The following is a 19,952-nucleotide window of genomic DNA, read 5'->3' on the forward strand; positions in this document are numbered from 1 at the left end:
GAAATATGTTTATTTTGTTTTGTTTTTATTGTGATATAATTGATGTATAATATTACATTAGTTTCAGTTGTATAATGCAGTGTAACAATTCAATATATGTATATATTATGAAATGATCACCACAATAAATCTATTTAATGTCCATGAAAAAGAAAAATGATTTCTCATGGAAAATAATCTCATTCAATTAGAAATCTTAGGAAATTTTCTCTGAAATGACAAGTTAGGATAATTTCTTTATACCATGTCTCTGAAAATTAGGAGTTAAATTTGATAACTTTCATTTAACTTAATATAATTTAAGTTATTACTGATATTTTTTATTATGCAGCTTGGGTGATGGTTGCAGTTTTCCAACTCGCCTTGTGGGAATGGATCCAGAACAAACTTCTGTTACAAACCAAAATGAATATGCCAGAAGGTATGCTTCTTGTCATTAAGTTTTTCAGTATTCATTATAAATTAAACTTATATGTATATGACATATACATATATTATAGATAAATACAGTAGTAATTAGCAAAAGAGAAATACCATTTAAATTTTTTAACTGAGGTTTAATGCGTAATATATGTCCGCATATAAATTATATTGTTATACATTGCTTGGTTATATATACTTAACATGTGTAGGATAACCATACTTTTTATCATCCAAACCATAACAGTTTTCTGAGTAAGAAAGAGAATGCTTGCTCTTACCAGATGAACCAGAACAATCACATAAAACTGGAAATGTGTGAGCAAACAAGGAAGCATCACTACTCTGAATATACTACATCTTCCTAGAAATTAAGACATTCCTTCCTTCAAGACTTGATTTAATTTGCTTATATGCTATATTTTTTCACAGAAATTAGTGATTATCCTATTCACCATTGTATTTTGATAAACATATTTTAATGGTAGTGTGAAATTAGTATTAAGGATTCAAAAATAGAAATATAAAACTTTCATTCATCATCTTAGAGGATGTTTTCTCCATATTTGCATGACAAGCAAACTGATTCACACATTCAGTGTTCATTTTAAGTGATATTTTAAAGAAGATAGAGATACTCTGTCAAAGTGATAAAGCTGGAACTTATTACAAAAATTTTGAGGGAAAAGGGATTATTAAGTACAAGCTAACATACTAACATGAGGAGTATGTAGACCTTAGACTAAGGTTTTAAGACCTTAGAGCTCCGACATTTATTGTGGGTCTAAATAAGTCATTTAAACTACCAGAGCCTCAGTTTTCAGGTATACCTACCTGCAAAATTTTTTTGCAAAGGTTGAGATAATGGGTATATGGCACCTCTCACAGTGTCTGGCACAAAGTAGGTATGCAATAAATATTAGTTTCCTTTTCCTCATTTTTTCATTCTTTTGTTCCCTCCCTCCCTGGATCTCTTAACTATAAAAATAAGTCTGTGTTAAATCACTTAATCATTTTTCCCCTTAGATCTAATCTACAGAGGTAGAAAGCAGAAAACTTGGGAAATGACAGGTAAATTTTTTTGTCCTGGCCCCAGACATAGATCCTCACCTGCCCTTGTGCTACCTTATGGCTGTTGATTAACATATGTTAAAAATATTTCAGGCTGACCTCTGAAGCTTTTTTCTTTTGCCTAATTGTTTTCATTGGCAGTGTTAGAGTACATATTCTTGGATCTGGAGAGCCATTTAATGGGGAATTGGGGCATATTTTTGTTTTAAGATAGAGTTTTTTTCAGAGTGGTGAGATATTTTAAGTTGCCCTCACATATTTAGGAAGAGTACTGATTTGAAGCTTATTAATCAAATATTCTTAATGGAGCATTAAACTGTTTATTAAATTATTTGCTCTTCTTTTCAGTATTGGCTTAAATCAGCCTTTTCCTATCAAACCACTTAGTGAATCAAAAAACCGATTGCTAGACAGTGAATCTCAGTGGACAGAGAATGGCTCTGAAGAAGGCACTGTCAGATCAGGTAATACTTGTCAACTTCATGTGTTTAAAGTGAAACTCACCAAATTTAATAAATGTACAAAAATCAAAATAATATGATATTTTAAAATACTACAATATGTTCTGGTTGGTGTGGCTCCGTTGGTTGGAGCACTGTCCCGTAACCAAAGGGTGAGTTCAATTCCTAGTCAGGGTTCATATCTAGGTTACAAGTTCTGGCCCCAGTGCAGGTGTGGGATTGTACAGTTTCTGGTCCACTCACATGCAGTCCCCATTACTGGTGCATATGGAAGGCAACCAATCAATGTCTCTCTTTTATATTGATGTTTCTTTCTCTCCCTTCTTCTCTCTTTAAAAAGCAATGGAAAAATAAAAGTCCTTGGATGACAATTAAAAATACTAAAATATGTGGAACTTTTAATTAATGTCATATATATGGGGTGTTAGTGTTTATTGGTAGTTTTTATGGAGAAGGGGGTTGAGTGAGGAAGTATAATGGCTCCTGCTGTGTCTTGTTTGGTTCACTGTTGGATTTTTTTGTTGTTGTTACCCAGCTGTATATTTCTTTACTGCACACATAGAAAGTTCTTTTGGCATAATATTCTGAATAAAACTTAAACAAGGTGAGTGCTGGTCAAGATGGTGGTGTAGGTAAACATGAGGTACTCAGAACCTCCCACAACCACATCAGAATTAAAACTAAAATACAGAAGAGCCATCATTCAGAATGCCTGAAATCTAGCTGAACAGAAGTCCTGCAAATAAGGATATAAAGAAGCCACCACATTAAGACTGGTAGGAGGGATGGAGACATGAAACAGGCTAGTTCCACACCCATGGATGGTGATTAAAAATTATGAGGGAGATCTCAGCTGTAGAGGTCTCCACTAAGTAGTGAAGGCATTGGCCCCACATCAGAACTCCCAGCCTGGGGTTCTAGTGCCAGGAAGAGAAGACCCCCTGAGTTCTGGCTGGATTGTGAATGAGACAGGGTTTATGGAGTCCCAGGCATTCCTTTCAAAGGCCCACATTGACTTACTCAGACTCATTCCCTTTGAGCTATAAGAGTGGGCCAGCAGCTCAGTAGGTACCAGGGACATCTGGGGAAGAACTGAATTGTTTGGCTTCAGGGTCAGGTCTGGAGAGGCAGCTTTCTACCAGACAGAAGTGCTAGCAAAGGCCATTTTTCCTTTTCAGAGCCCCCCCACCCACAGAGCCCCAGGCAGGTACCATATCTGAGTTTCCAACCACCTGGCTAATTCTATTAGCCCTACTCTGCTGATTCTCTGAGATACTCCATTACCCCCCACCATTTGCAAGCCCACCCAAGCCCTTTCCATACAAATAGCCTATCCTGGATTATGCTTTGTACTTCTGAAAATGTCTCAAATAAGTAGCCTCTGTTTACCCCATACCTCTTGCTAAGTGGCTCCAGACCTGGCACTAGTGGCAGCCAGCCTTGGTTTGCAGCTTGGCCTTTCCCAGGTAGCTCCAAGTTAAGCACAGGTAGCAACAAACTGCAGATCACTCTGAAGCTCATGCTGGGTGACCCTGGGCGGGGCACAGATGGTGGGTGACCTTGCATCTCTTAGGAGGCCCCAGAGCCAGCACACCCAGTGAGCAGCTTCAGACCACCCTGGATTACAACTCATTATCCTCCATAGGAGACACACTCCAAGGCTAGACTTGGCAGGCAACAAAGTCCCACTGAATGAGTCTTGCTCCATGGGGTTGGCCCCTGCACAGCAGCTCCTCTAAAGCAGTCAGAGCAAATCCTCACAGCTTATCAGCCTGGGAGTCAGTCTGTCCCAGTGGCTTGCCAACAGCAGTCAAGGCTCAACCAGTGGGTTGGCCAAAAAGCTCATTTAGTTTTTTCCATAAAATAAGGGACACATTTTTCATTTCCACCAGTAACTTTATTGATTTGGAACCCGTCATGAATGAACGATAAATGAAGGATTATAAAGATGCTCAGTGAATTTAGGGGAAGAGTAGATGAACTTAGTGAAAACTTCAACAAACAAAAATTCAGAAAACATAAAGAGCTGGTCAGAAATGAAGAATACAATAACTGAAATGAAAAATAGTGTAACGGAATCAAAAGTAAAGTTGATGAAGCAGAGGATCAAATCAGCAATTTTGAAGCTAAGGAAGCAGGAGGCAATCACAACAGCAAAAAGAAAATTCAAAAAATGAGGATAGTTTAAGAAACCTCTGGTTCAAATTCACACATACCAATGTTGGTATCATAGGGATGCAAGAAGAAAAAGCAAGGAATTGAAAACCAACCTTTCAAAAATCATTATACTCTCACAGTCTTGTTATAAAAAGAGTGCACTTCAGTGTATTTTAACCTTTTTAAAAAAAACGGTTTTATTTACTTTTTAGAGAGAACAAGAGAAACATTGTTTGGTTGCCTCTTGCATGCCCCCAATTAAGGACCTGGCCCACAACCCAGGGATATGCCCTGACTAGGAATCAAACCAGTGACTTTTCAGTTTGCAGGCCAGTGCTCAAGCCATTGAGCCATATCAGACAGGGGTATTTTAACCTTTTCTTGATGATACAATCATTTCATGAATTATGGATGCATTATAGAACAGTTGATAGGATAGAAGTAGGCTTTTGGGCCCTGGCTGGATAGCTCAGTTGGTTAGAGCATGGATAGTTTTGCCATGGTTGTGGGTTCAATTCCCAGTCAGGGCAATACTAGAAGTAACCAATGAGTACATAAATAAATGGAACAACAAATCAGCCTCCTCCCCCCCCTCTCTCTTTCTGTCTCTCTCCCCCACTCCCTCCCTCGTCCCTCCCTCTCTCTCTCTAAAAGTCAATCAACCAATAAATTAATATTTAAAACAAAGTGGACTTTTGGATCGGGCCTAGGTCTATAATATAGTCTGGCTATTTACTAGTGTTACAGCCTAAAATATATCTGTGGTAGTTCTTAATAATAATAGTAATAACATTCTCATTGTCTTCTTTAACTGTATACAAATAATTTGGACATTCAGGTCAATTTGTATTACAGGAAATAACATGAAGTTTCAAAACTTGCTGTCACATTTTCTGATGTGTTTTGTCTTTTTGGAATTTTACAGCATTTAAATTATTCTCTAAAATTAGTGTAGTTGGAATCATTAGAATCCTTGTATAGGATAAAGAGAAAGATTCGGTTTTTTAAGTCTTCACCTAAGGATATGTTTATTGATTTTAGAGCAAGAAAGAAAGGAGGGAGTGAAGGAAGGAGGGAAAAGGAGAGACACACACACACACACACACACACACACGTTGGTGTGAGAGAGAAACACTGATTGCCTCTTGTACACACCCCAACCAGCAGTGAACCCACAACCTAGGCATGTACCCTGAAAGGGTATCAAATCTGCAACCTTTTGATTTATGGGACAGTGCTCCAACCAACTGAGGACTCTGGTGAATGTCTTTAAAGCCAAGTGACATTTTTGCAAAAATAAAAATAAAACCAGACTTCTGGCTCTTAGCACTGCTTTTCTTACTTCTGGTTCCACAAAATGACATATGGTTGGCACCATATGCTTATTTAGTGCATATATAAAAGTTGCTCTTTAATAAATTTTTCTATGTAGCCAGAAACTTAATGCATTTGGGGGAAGGGGTCATGTCATATGTAATTTTGCACTTACAGGGACAAAGAACCATGTCACAGTGGCAATAGAAAATTGAGTACCACGTGGTCATAGCTAACTAACTGAATAAGAAGGTAAGACAATACAATGATAATTTCCTTGAACAAATACAATTTATTTGTACATTTTTTGCAATCTTAAAACAACTTGTAATTCAAATTTTTACTCCTTCAATTATATCAGCAGAATTATGTAGTTCAGGAGAAATCAGAAGAAAGCTGCCTAAATCTTACTTTCCATACCAACCCTAGCACAATTTTAGTAAATATTTATTGGTAGATTAATGGAAAAACTAGTAAAAATTGTTTAGGATTGGTATATGGATAACTGACCTTTTTAGTAACAGCCCCTTGTTAATTAGTTTAAAGGGAAAAGGTGACATTTGCCCACGATTGAAAAAATTTGGCCCAGAGAAGTGACTAATATTAAAGGCTGAAAAAAAAAGGCTTAGAGGTTCATTGATGTTATTTACTTTGTAACAGAAACAATAAAAGAGTAGTTAACAGTAGACAAGACAAGTACATGGATGAGTCATTCTTTACTGTGTGTCCAGGGTCAGGAGCTGTAGAGGGGATATCAGTCTGAGTCAGCAGTCTGAACAGTGAGGGTAATGGCCAGCCTTAAGTTGAACTGCAGGGAGGTAATGAAGTCTCTCCTAACACTAAAGTCGGGTAACAGCTGTCTGCACTCAATCAGGAGCTGAGCTCAGTGGCATCCTGTGAAGATGTTCAATTTTTGATAAACCTACTTAAAGTGTTTTGGTTACCCGTTGCCCTGTTATGAATGCTCACAAGTCTAGCAGTTTCAGACAGCATACATTCATTACCGTGGTTCCTGTTGTCGTGAGTTTTTTAAAAGGGTTGTCATCTGCACTCTCAGGGAAGCCTCTGCCTCCTTGCATGCCATTTGTCACAAGCATTCAATTCTGTACAAAGGACCTAGCTCCATGTCCAGAGTTTACACCACAGCCGGAGACCCATACAGAATCAGAACACAGGCACTCAGGCTTGGGTTCTCAAGATGAGCAACAGGAGTGCTTGACATGGTCACAGTCCTAGTCAGTGCCACTGACAACTGTGGCTGTAGTATAGCATGTGGACCTCAAATGGGGGTCCTCAGTCCTGACTTTGTTTCTTCTTGCTATAGGGATAGTGGCTGCTGCCAGTGGTAGTGGAAAATCCCAGCTGAAGTTCCCAGAACTGTTGCTGAGGGTCTTTCCTAAACCCCACAGCAGTCTTTGGAAGGTGGATAAGATGTCTCCTCAGATCACATCCCACTTAACAGTAAGGGAGAACCCTGAGAGTCTGCCTGTTACGAAATGCTCTCTTGATGCTCCAGAGGAAGAAGTCAATGATACCCCTATTTACTGCTTATAAAAACCCTTACTATTATTATAGTATAATAGTATTAAAGCATTTCTTTTCTATTTTGTTAGTAGGTTTATACCTTAGCCCACAGAACCACTTACTAAATCTTGTATTCAGAAATGTAAAATCAAGTTTTAACCAATAACTCATTTGTTTCTGGTTTTATAGGTTTATAAAAACATATTATGGACTGATATTTTCAGTATTATTTGCAAGAAAATCATCAATGGGATGAAATAATTAAAGTATAGCAGAAGATATATTTTTTCAAAAGAAACGTTTGTACAGATCGCTGGATCCACAGAGGCACTACTTTAAAGCAGAGCGGGAAGATGCCTTAATCTTAAGTAATTTCAACATTGACTTACAGCTACAAAAGTGACTTAATTTTACTTTGCAGATAACACTGTTAGGAGATGTTATGTTAGATCACATGTTAACATGGCATATGTACTTTTTTATACCTAAGTTACACTATAAGAACTGTTTCTCAGTGTCCATGTGAATTGTCACTCCAGAAACTCAAGCTAAAAACTAGTCTTAATTGAAGTACATCTAGGGCAGTATGGTGGCTGAAAGTGAATCATAATATCCAAATCACTGTTGCTTGTACTACATAAGGAAAAGAAAATAACTTTTTAAAAATTGGGTGTTTGATAATTTATAATTACTATTTTATACTTTTCAGCATTTTTAATAAAAGTTTTTATTGTTGACTATACAATAACAGGAAGAAGGATTAAGATATCTAAATATAATGATTTAAAACATGGAGCATATTTGAATAATTCATTGAAGGCTAGATCTAAAGCATTAATACAACAATGTTGTATAATGTGCTCAAAGCTTAAAGGAAACTTGGCAGTATAAGAAACACTTTTGCTTCTATTTTAAAATTACTTTTTGTTAAATTTTTATTAGTATACATGCATGCAAGAAAAAGATACATGTGTTGTAGAAATATTGGACAAAGGAAGAATAGGTAGAAGTGGCTAGAAGGAAAGTAAAGAAAAAAACAGGCTATTGTAAGCTGTTAAAAATATTTTTAGTCCTAAGGTATGTAGAATGCAAAGTTATTAAATTGATTTTCAAATTTCAGTTTTAGGTAATGAAAAATTACTTTGGAACTTTTTACAGTAATCCTATAACAGCTTAAACAGTGACTTAAAATGCAGTTTCAACTAGAGTGAAATTTTAGCATAAGACTGCTCTCAGGAAGGAAGTTTTACTTGAGTAGTCATTTGAAACTTCCAGTCTCAGTAAGTAGATTCCACTCTTAAATGCAAAAATACTAAGCCTGAAGCCTTGCTGCCTAGACATGTGCCCTCTTTCCCTTTTGAAATCCAGTCAAAGCGGCAAGAATTGTTGTATTACTTATAAAGAAAAATACAATATCTTATAAATGTCAATCCTTCTTTATACTGTTTAGTCAAATATACACACACAAACCAAAATAATTTATTGCATCCAGGAATGGATAGAAATAAATCTTGTGTGTTGGCAATTTTGTGAATTATTTGAGAACCTAATAAGTATCCAGCACTGTGCTGTACCTTTAAAAACAAGTACCACTAAGTCTTCCAAAGAACCATGCAAGATAAATACCACAATCTCCATTTTACAAATGAAAGCTTAGGCATAAAGATTTTAAGTGTCTTCTCAAAGTCATACAGCAAGTAAACGACAAAGTTTGGCTTCAAATTCAGATCAGTGATCACTAATTTCATGCTCTGCTTGAGATACCACATTGCTTCCCTGAGATAGTTTTGAAATATACTTTTATAGAGTGAGTAAGATTAAAGAACCCCTTTGCTAGCCATGTAGGAAATGTGAGACTGTCTGTTGATTTCTACTTAAAGCTTTGGAGGTAGAGAAGGAGTGAATGAGAAAGCCTTGGACACCTTTTCACAATTACAAAATCCAACTACATCATTTTTTATAGACCCTGGAATTAAATGACTTGCTAGATATGGTGGTTTGACCTAAAGATGGGAGAAAAGTGGGTAAGAAAATACAAAGAGCACAAAAATCTTGACATGCTCTTTCATGCCTCTGTGTCTTTGCTAAATGGGTTTTCTGTTTGGATTTCTCTTCCCCATCCACCTGGTGACTCAGCTACAACATCATGTGCTCTGTAAAACCTCCCATCATTTTTCTTTTTCTTTCTTTATTTTTAAATTTTTAAAATCTTTATTGTATTTTTTCCATTACCATTTAGTCCGCTTATACTTCTCTCTCCACAGCCATCACCATACTGTTTTCCATGTCCATGAGTCCTTTTTCCTTTTTGCTCAATCATTCCACCGCCTCACCTCTAGCCCACCCCTATGGGCTGTCATCCTGCTCTCTGTCTATGAGTCTGTCCCCATTTTCCTTGTTAGTTCAGTTTGTTCATCAGATTCCACATATGAGTGAAATCAAATGGTATCTTTCACTGACTGGCTTATTCCAATTAGCCTAATGTTCTCCAGGTCCATCCATGCTGTCGCAAAAGGTAAGATTTTCTTCTTTACAGCCGAGTAGTATTCCACTGTGTAAATGTCCCACAGTTGTTTTATCCACTCATCTGTTGATGGATACTTGGGCTGCTTTCAGATCTTGGCAATTGTAAAGAACTCTGCAATGAACATACAGTTGCTTTATGTTCTTTCAAATTAGTATTTTAGGTTCCTTAGGATGTAATCCCAGAAGTGGGATTGCTGGATCCAAAGGCAGATCCATTTTTAGCTTTTTGAGGTATGTCCATACTGCTTCCCACAGTGGTTGCACCAGTCTGCATTCCCTCCAACAGTGCAAAAGGGTCCCCCTTTCTCCACATCCTCACCAGCACTTGTTGACTTATTGGTGATAGCCATTCTGACAGGTGTGAGATGACATCTCATTGTCGTTTTAATTTGCATTTCTCTGATGATTGACATTAAACATATTTTCATATGTCTATTGGTCATCTATATGTCCTCTTTGGAGAAGTGTCTCTTCAGGTCCTTTGCCATTTTTTAAATGAATTGTTTGTTTGTTTGTTTGTTTGTTTGTTTGTTTTGGTGTTTTGTAAGTTCTTTAAATTTTGGATATTAACCTCTTATCAGCTGTGTCAGGAATATGTTCTCCCATTCTGTGGGTTGTCTTTTAATTTTGTTGATGATTTCCTTTGCTATGCAAAAACTTTTTAGTTTGATGTAGTTCCATTTGTCTTTTTTATTTTCTTTTGTTTCCCTTGCCTGGGGAAATGTGTCTGATAAAATATTCCTACAAGCAACATCAGATTTTTGCTGCCTATTTTCTTCTATGATTTTTATGGTTTGGGGTCTAACATTTAAATCTTTGATCCATTTTGAATTTATTTCTGTGGATAGTGTAAGAAGGTGGTCTGTATTCATTTTTTTGTATGTATCTATGCAATTTCCCCGGCACTATTTATTGAATAAAATTCTTAGCCCATTGTATGTACTTGTTTCCTCTGTCAAATATTAATTGATTTTAAAGGTATAGATTTATTTCTGAGCTCTATATTCTATTATATTGATCTCTGTGTTTGTTTTTATGTCATTATTATGCTGTTTTGATTACTATGGCCTTATACTACAGTTTGATATTAGGTAGCATGATTCTTCCAACTTTGTTCTTTCTCAGGATGATTGTTTCTGTGCAGGGCCTTTTGTGGTTCCATATAAATTTTTGAAATATTTATTCTATTTAAATTTAAATACACCATTGGAAATACAATGTTGGGATCTTAATAGGAATTTCATTGAATCTGTAGACTGCTTTGGATAGTATGGACACTTTAATGATGTTAATTCTTCCTATCCGTGAACACATTATGTGCTTCCACATATTTGTATCTTACTCAGTTTCTTTGTTAGTTCATTATTGGCATATAAAAATGCAACTGACTTCTAGATATTAAATTTGTATCCTGCTGAATTCATTTATCACTTCTAGTAGTTTCTTGGAATCTCTGGTGTTCTCTATATACAGTATCATGTCATCTGCAAATAATGCCAGTTTTACTTCTTCCTTTTCAATTTGGATGTCTTTTACTTCTTCTTGTCTTATTGCCATGGCTAGGACTCTCGGCACCGTGTTAAATTAAGAGTGGTGAAAGCAGACATTCCTGTCCTGATCTTAAGGGGAACACTTGTAGTTTTGCCCATTGAGTATAATGCTGGCAGTGGGTTCATCATATATGGCCTTATTATGTTTGGTTATGTTCCCTGTAATCCCACTTTATTGAGAGTTTTTATTGTAAATGGGTGCTGGATTTTATCAAATGCTTTTTCTGTATCTGTTGATATCATGTGGTTTTTATCCTTCATTTTATTATGTGGTGAATCACATTTATTAATTTGCAAATATTTTACCAACCTTGCATTCCCAGAATACATCCCACATGATCACGATGTGTGATCTTTTTGATGTATTGCTATATTTTGTTTGCCACTATTTTGTTGAGAATTTTAGCCTCTGGGTTCTTCAGGGATATTGGCCTGTAATTTTCTTCCTTTGTATTGTCTTTATCTAGTTTTGGAATTAGGATAATGCTGGTCTCATAAAATGAGTTTGGGAACCTTCACTCCTCATGAATTTTATGAAATAGTTTGAGGAGGAGAGGAGTTAGTTCTTGGAATATTTGGTAAAATTCTCCTGTGAAGCCATCCAGTCCAGGGCTTTTGTCTGTTTAGAGTTTTTTTTCTTACTGTTTCAATTTCACTAGGTGTGAAATGTCTGTTCAGATTCTCTGATTCTTTCTGATTTACTTTTGTAAGTTTGGAAGATTTTTATATTTCTAGGAATTAATCCATTTCATCCAGTTTGTCCAGCTTCTTGGTATATAGTTGTTCATGATATTTTCTTATTATCCTCTGTATTTCTTTGGTGTCAGTTGTTATTGCTCCTCTTTCATTTCTAATTTTATTTATTTGGGTCCTTTCTCTTTTTTTCCTGATGATCTGGTTAAATGTGTGTCAATCCTGTTTATCTTTTCAAAGAACCAGCCCTTGGCTTCATTGATCTTTATATGCTTTTTTTTTAAGACACTATTTTGCTTATTTCTTCTCTGATATTTATTATTTCCTTCCTTATACTCACATTGGGCTTGTTTGCTGTTCTTTTTCAAGTTCCTTTAATGTAAAGTTAGATTGTTTATTTGAGCTTTTTTCTTGTTTTTTGAGATAGGCCTGTAATGCTGTGAATTTCCATTGGGATTGCTTTCCCAGTGTTCCACATATTTTAGATTGTTGGATCCTCATTTTCATTTGTTTCAAGGTATCTTTTGATTTCTTCCTTGATCTCATTATTGACCCATTTATTTTTTAATAACATATTATTTAGCTTCCATGTCTTTGTGTGTTTTTAATTGTTCTTCTTTTGATTGATTTCTAGTTTCATAGCATTGTGGTCAGAGAAGATACTTGATTTGATTTCAGTCTTCCTAAATTTATTGAGACTTGTTTTGTGTCCTAACATGTGGTCTATCCTAGAAAATGTTCCATGTGCACTCGAAATGTATGTATATTCTGCTGCTTTGGGATGGAATTTTCTGAGGATACCAGTAATCTTCATTTGATCCACTGTGTCATTTAAGGCCTCTGCATCCTTGTTGGAGAGGAGTACTCTACATGAGAAAGATGGCTCCTGCAGATTTTCTGTCTGGAATGCCTGTCCACTGAAGTCAGTGTGGTGTTAAAATCCCCACCTGTGACTGTATTTCTGTCTGTCTCTCCCTTTATGTCCATCAATATTTGCTTTACACATTCAGGTGCTCCTGTATCGGGTGCATAAATGTTTATTAGGGTTATATTCTTTTGTTGGATTGTTCGCTTTGTCATTATGTAGTATCTTTCTTCGTCTCATACTATAGCCTTGATTTTAAAGACCTTTTTGATGTAATTACTACTCTCCCAGCTTTTTTTTCTTTCCATTTGCATGAAGTATGTTTTTCCATCCCTTTGATTGTGTATATGAGTCTTGTTCTCTTATCCATTCAGCTATGCTATCTATGTCTTTTTGTTGGAGCATTTAAGCCATTTACATTTAAGGTGATTATTGATATATTCATATTTACTGCCATTTTATTGTTAGATTTTTCCTCTTTCCCCTTCTCCTTCTCTGAGGACCCTCGCCCTCCTCTGCCTTCTCCCTCTTCTCCCCACCTTCTCCCCTGCTGCTCCTATGCCTTTTTCTTTTCTTCTGGCAAGTCCTGTAACATTTGTTGCAGAACTGGTTTGGTGTTAACAAACTCCTTTAGCTTTTTCTTGTCTGTGAATCTCCTATTTCTCCTTCAATTTTAAATGATACCCTTGCTGGGTAATGTAGCCTTGGTTGTACGCTTTGCTTTTTATCACTTTTGCTATTTCACAGCATTCCCGTCTGACCTGACAAGTTTCTGTTGAGAAATCAGGTGACATTCTAATTAGTGCTTTCTTGTATGTAACCACCTGTTTTTCTCTTGTGGCTTTTAGGATTCTCTCCTTGTCTTTAAGCTGTATCATTTTAATGAGGATATGTCTTAGTGCAGGCCTTTTTGGGTCAAGTTTTTTGGGGGACTCTCTGAGCTTTTTGGACTTGAGGTTTTGTTTTCCTTCACAAGATTAGTAAAATTTTTAGTCGTTATTTGTTCAAATAGGTTCTTGATTCCTTGTTTCCTCTCTTCTCCTTCTAGTATTCCCATGATGTGGATGTTGTTATGCTTCATGCTATCCAAAATGTTTCTTAAGCTCTCCTCATTTTTTCAAATTCTTTTTTCATTTTGCTGCTGTGCCTGGGTGTCTTTTTTTTCTACCTTGTCTTTCAGATCACTAATTCGATTCTCTGCTTCATCTAACCTACTGTTTATTCTTTCCAGTGTATTATTTATTTCAGATATTGCTTTCTGTTTTTTTTTATGGTTTCTATATCTTTTTTCATGCTGTTGTGTATCCTAATAATCATTACTCTAAATTATCTGATAAATTGCTTGCCTCCGTCTCATCTAGTTTTTCTTCTGGAAAATTCTCTTGTTCTTTTATTTGGGGTCTGCTTCTTTGTCTTTCCATTTTGGCTGCTTCTTTGTATTTTCTGTTTTAGTTGTTAGACTGATTAGTGATATAGCCTCAATCTGTAATCAGCAGCCTGGATTAAGCTCTATAGAGTGAAGCAGAGTAATTCTTGTGGATGGGGCTATTCCTTCTCAGGCTGCTGCCATTCGGAGAGAAGTTCTCTCTACCTGAGAAAGGTGGCTCCTGCAGTATGAGGAATGACTCAGCACAGGAATCCCGGCATCTCTTCCTTCACTTCTCTCCACAGAGCCAGTAACCCAAGAATCTCTTCAAGTATCTCTAGTCAACTCTTTCCTCTGTCTGCCAGAGCCCAGAGTAAATGGCTGCAAACAAAATTTTTTTGTGTTGGCCCTTTAGTAGGCTCTCTGCATCTCCAGCCATATCACCCTGGCAAACAGAAACCCTGCTGCTTTTCACAGGTGCATATTTTCTGGGTTCCTTTCCAGTTCTGGTGCTGAAGGCTGGGCAGCCCAGCGTGGGTTTTAGACCCCACATTTCTCAGTGGGAACCCACCTGCCCCTTTAATATTTCTCCAGAACTTCAGCTACTACCTAAGGGAGCCTAGCCAGCCCTCTTGTGCCTCCTCCATACCCCTTACCATTCTTGTTACAGTGAAGTGATTTCTTCTGTCTTCCCTTGGTTATAAGGCTTCTCTTCAGCTAGTGTCCAGTTGACTATTCAGGATGATTTCTCTACAATTTAGTTGTAATTCCAGATTGATACTGGGATGAGGTTAGTGGATCTTCCACTTACTCCTCTGCCATCTTGGATCTCACTAAAAATAAATCTTAGCCAGCATCTATAATTTAATCTAGAGTTATTGTTTTCTAGTCTGTAAGGTCAGATTTAGGGGAGAGGATGTTACCAATGAGTTGGACTGGGTGACCTCTCACATTCTTAGATTTCTGATTTTGCAACTAACCTTACTTTTTATTCATCCAACAAATACCTTTGGGAATACTTTCGGTATGTCAAACAGTATACTAGGCATAGCTCTATAATTTCCTAATGTCACATAAATTTTATAGTCAACTATTCGATGTTTACAATGTATAGGATTTGTCTAATTCCACTGTCTAATACTAGTATTAGATTTTAAAAGAATACAACTTTTTCCCCTTTGAATGTGCTAGCTTTAAAACTATAATCTGGGATCCTAAAATATAACATGAATTCTTCCACCTTTATTTCAAGTCTTTTTTTTTTCAAGGGCTTACAAAAAGAATATAATTTTTACATTAATTACATGATGAAGTGATAGTTTTTAAAGATACATTGGGTAAAATAAAATATATCACTACAATTACATTTTTTAATTATTAATTCTCTTTTAATGTGCACCCAGGGATTTCACAGCACATTTCTGTCACACACTGTTCTTTTTTTTCTTAATATATTTTATTGATTATACCATTACAGTTGTTCTATTCCCCCCCCTTCATTCCCCTCCCCCCGCACACTCCCTCCCCCACCATTCTCTCCCCTTAGTTTATAACCATGTGTCTCAAGTTCTTTAGATTCTATATTTCCCCCACTATTCTTGCCCTACCCCCTATCTATTTTCTACCTACTATCTATGCTATTTTCTGTACCTTCTCCCCCTTTCCCCTCCTCCCACTCCCCTGTTGCTAACCCTCCATGTGTTCTTCATTTCTATGGTTCCACTCCTGATCTAGCTGTCCTCTTGGTTTGCTTTTGTTTTAGGCGTGGTTGTTAATAACTGTGAGTTTGCTGTCCTTTCACTGTTCATCTTTTTCATCTTCTTTTTCTTATATAAGTCCCTTTAGCATTTCATATAATAAGGGCTTGGTGATGATGAACTCCTTGAACTTGACCTTATCTGAGAAGCACTTTATCTGTCCTTCCATTCTAAATGAAAGTTTTGCTGGATAAGCAATCTTGGCTGTAGGTCTTTGGATTTCATGACTTGGAATACTTCTTTCCAGCCCCTTCTTGCCTGTAAGGTCTCTTTTGAGAAATCTGCTGACAGTCTGATGGGTACTCCTTTTGTAGGTGAGTGTCCCCGTATCTCTTGCTGCTTCTAGGATTCTCTCCTTCATTTTCATCTTGGCTAGTGTAATTCTGATGTGCCTTGGTGTGTTCCTTCTTGGGTCCAACTTCTTTGGGACTCTCTGAGCTTCCTGGATTTCCTGGAAGTCTATTTCCTTTGCCAGACTGGGGAAGTTCTCCTTTATTATTTGTTCAAATAAGTTTTCCACTCGTGGCTGTTTCTTTCCCCCTTCTGGTACCCCTATAATTCGGATGTTGGAACGTTTAAAGATGTCCTGGAGGTTCCTAAGCCTCTCCTCATTTTTTTGAATTCTCATTTCTTCATTCCTTTCTGGTCGGATGTTTCGTTCTTCCTTCTGGTCCATTCCATTGATTTGAGTCCCAGTTTCCTTTCCATCGCTATTGGTTTCCTGGACATCTCCCTTCATTTCAATTAGTTTAGCCTTCATATGTTCCTCTAATTTGTGACTATAATCAACCAGTTCTGTTAGCATCCTGATAAACAGTGTCTTGAATTGTGCTTCTGAGAGGCTGGCAATTTCTCGGTCGCTGAGAGTTATTGGCTCTGGGACTTTGAGTTCTTCTTGCGCCATCTTTTGGGCTGTTCGTGCCTGTTCCATAGCAGGATTGGTGCCCTAAGGTGTTCACTAGCACAGGGCAACTCAGTCGCTGGGTTGTGACGCTGTATGTGGGGGCGGGGTCAAAGAGAGACTATGGCGTCCCATCTGCCATCTGCTGCTGCGGCTCTCACCCGTGCCCCATCTGCTGCCGTCACCGGGCCCGAGCATTTTGTCCCACTGCACGCGAGTGTGCCACCGCCATCAGCCCTCCCCCCCTGGGGCCTGCGTGGTCCATCTCACTGCGCGAATGTGCGACCGTGGTCAGTCTGTCCCGCACCCCAACTGGTTCCGGGCTGCCTGCACGCCTAGGTCAGGGGACCTGTCCTGCCCGACCCTCCTTGCTGCTGGCTCCGCCCCTCTTACCGTCCCCGTTGAATGGTTAGATGTAGTCAGACTTACGTATAATTCAATTTTCTGTCCTTTGGTTGTGTCTTTGTTTCTCCAAACCTTTGTTGTATTCTAACTTGATTGTGGGAGAAGGCACAGTGTTTCCACCTATGCCTCCATCTTGGCGGAAGTCTCTCAAGTCTTAATAATATTGATTCTAGGAAACTTTTAAATAATGAGAGCTAAGGGATATCAGTCATCAACCAAAATCATCACTTCATTTTTACATTTGCATATTATAAGGAAATAGTAAATGTTTTAAACTACTTTCAGAAAGTATCTGGCACTTTTTATGAGTATTTCTACATTTAGATAAAAGGATTTTCAGGTACTTGATTAACAAGTGAGGAAACAGTGGATTGAGCACGGGCCTGTGAACCACATGATCGCTGTTCGATTCCCAGTCAGGGCACACGCCTGGGTTGCAGGCCAGTTCCCACCAGGGAACACACAAGAGGCAACCATACATTGATATCTCTCTCCCTATCTCCTTCCTTCCCCTCAAAAGATAAATAAATAAAATCTTTAAAAAATAAAAAATTAAAATTAAAATTTAAAAAAAAACAAGTGAAACAGTTTTTCCTTTTTTATGTATTCAGGCACTTTTGTAGTATTGTAGTTTTTCTCAGTTCTTTTCAATTCTGTTATTTAACATCGTCTTTAATAGCATAGTAAACACCTTTTCAGATATTTTCATTTAAAACTTTAAATCTACTTTATTTTTGGTTTAATTCATGGCCAACATTTTGCCACATTCTGAATAATATTCGGCTGCGTTTATTCATACACATTAATGACCCTTCAGCAGGGGTGTACAGGTACGGTAGGGTATCAGGGAATGGCTGCCTTTTTGGTATTTCATCTGCTGTTCATTAGTGCTGTGACTCTTTAGGTTGAAATGTCAAAATGAAGCCCTGTGAAAACTGATTAATACAGCTTTATTGTCCTTCAAAACATTTGAACAAATGTGATATTTAAGGAAAATTAAGTTGAATTTCAGATCTTGCTATTGCCATTAAAAAAACATAGACAGGAGACTTGGTTTTTACCTGGGTACAAACTTACTTTAACATTCAGTCCCTAAGGCACCTGACCAGTATCACTTTGTCAAACCAAAGAGCAGCTGCAGTAAAGCAGTTATGAAAAAGGAACATGTTTACAGAGTTTAGTTTCATCTCTACATATGGATGATTTAAAAAATCATTTTACATATTTAATGGTTATGATTCAATGTGTCATAAATTAATGACTACAAGATTAATTTAAATCAAATATACAATGTTTACTTGAATTTTATTTCTATTAGAAAGCAGAGTTTGACTTTGTTTACAGAAATGTTTAAAGATTATCAGACATTCAGTAAACTAAAGCAAATGTATATTAAGTGGTTGGTGTTAGGATCTGCATATTTGGGGCACTGAACAGACAGTGACAAATATGTTTAGCTTCCATTTTGTTCTAGGATTACCACTGTTGCCAATGGAAAGTACTTTTAATCTGTTATGAAGAAATCAATCATTTTTGCATTTCAGCCAACAGAAAGATCATATCTAATATGTAAGACACAGGTAATATGTAAACTTGAAATCCACATGGTTCATGTAATTTGAACTATATTTTCAAATTTAAATTTAAAATGCTATATAGATTCAGAAAGGTCCATATTTTTCTAAAGTGTTCACTTTGTATTATTTTGTTGGCTTGCATAAAGCAGCAAGAATTGTATTGAGTTGGCCAAAATCTTTGTTTTTTTCCATAAAATGGCTCTAGTAACATTTAGTTGTCTTTAACTTCATTTGAAGCAGTTTTGTTAGATTGTATTAAGACAGCTGTAATATCAGCAGGCATTTAAAAAGTTGGTGAATTTTTGTGTAGCCATTTTAATATTGAATATAGAGGAAAATATTCAATATTTTCAGCATATTATGCTTTATTATTTCAAGAAAGGTAAAAACATAACTGAAATGCCAAATGAGATATGTGCAGTTTATGGAAAAGGTGCTGTGACTGATTGAACCTGTCAGAAGTGGTGTGCAAAGTTTTGTGCTGGATATTTCTTGCTGGACAATGCTCCACAGTTGGGTAGACCAGTTCAAGTTGACATGGATCAAATCGAGACATTAATTGAAAACAGTCAATGTTATACCACATGGGAAATATCTGACATACTTAAAATAACCAAATCAATAAAGTTACTGATAAAAATGAAAAATGTGTCTTTTATTTTATGGAAAAAAACACACGGTCTTTTTGGCCAACCCAATATTTCTATTAAAAGTTTGAGAAAGCAGGTAGTCAAGTTTATTATATTTGTACATGATTGCAGATAAGTCTATACCCATTTAAAAGAAAAGATGGACACTTTTAAAGTGAACTTTAATGTGTTTATATAAACATATTTGAAATAACAGTTTACTTTGGTTATCTTTACTTATTAAATCCCATAAGTCTTGTGTTTGTTCCCCATAAATATAACCCTGAACCATGACCTAATGTTAATTCTTTTCTTTGCCTTTTGGATGGCCTAACCTACATTAACATAAAGGTTGAACATTTAAAACTTTTGAAATAAACCATAATTTACTTTATGAATAAATAACAAAGTGTATATGAACAGTTTATTGTTGTTATAAAGTAGCATTTACCAAGTGAGAGAATAATTATTATTTTGGTAAAAAATGTGGTAACATAGTGTTAGAGATTTGGATAATAACTTGGGGTGAACGCATTTAAGACAGGTATTTGAATGCAACATTATGTAGTTTACCTATGCCAAGGGTATAGATTGTTTTATTCAAAAAGGTTTTAACTTAGCTTTTACTGAATATAATTTTCAATTCAGAAGTCAATTTTGGATGATAAGCACCTTGATGGGGTGGGGGATGCTTCGCCCACAGAGCTTCCCCTGTCTGCTTCAGATAAGAATAAGT

General features: G+C 36.6%; 1 protein-coding gene and 1 long non-coding RNA gene across 4 annotated transcripts in view; both read left to right on the forward strand.

Annotated features, from left to right (window-relative positions):
* The window catches only part of ZDHHC20 (zDHHC palmitoyltransferase 20), an 80,220-nt gene extending 71,437 nt beyond the window's left edge, over positions 1–8,783 (forward strand). For 2 of the 3 annotated variants that reach the window (XM_037037098.1, XM_037037100.1), the window contains 4 exons: positions 332–421; positions 1,840–1,955; positions 5,601–5,670; positions 7,135–8,783. In XM_037037098.1, the coding sequence (XP_036892993.1) occupies positions 332–421; positions 1,840–1,955; positions 5,601–5,638 (244 nt within the window). In that variant the 3' untranslated portion in view covers positions 5,639–5,670; positions 7,135–8,783. Of the gene's footprint in view, positions 1–331; positions 422–1,839; positions 1,956–5,600; positions 5,676–7,134 lie in introns of all 3 variants that reach the window. The other variant, XM_037037099.1, reaches the window with a different exon arrangement.
* Positions 8,784–17,089: 8,306 nt separating this feature from the next.
* Positions 17,090–18,155, forward strand: LOC118980553 (uncharacterized). The gene is made up of 2 exons (XR_005065130.1): positions 17,090–17,376; positions 17,599–18,155. It is a non-coding gene; the product is annotated as an uncharacterized LOC118980553 (long non-coding RNA).
* Positions 18,156–19,952: the final 1,797 nt, after the last annotated feature.

The sequence above is a fragment of the Sturnira hondurensis genome, unplaced genomic scaffold (genome assembly GCF_014824575.4).
Source record: "Sturnira hondurensis isolate 20B ecotype Veracruz unplaced genomic scaffold, ASM1482457v3 Scaffold0022910, whole genome shotgun sequence".
In the NCBI taxonomy this organism is placed as follows: Eukaryota; Metazoa; Chordata; class Mammalia; order Chiroptera; family Phyllostomidae; genus Sturnira; species Sturnira hondurensis.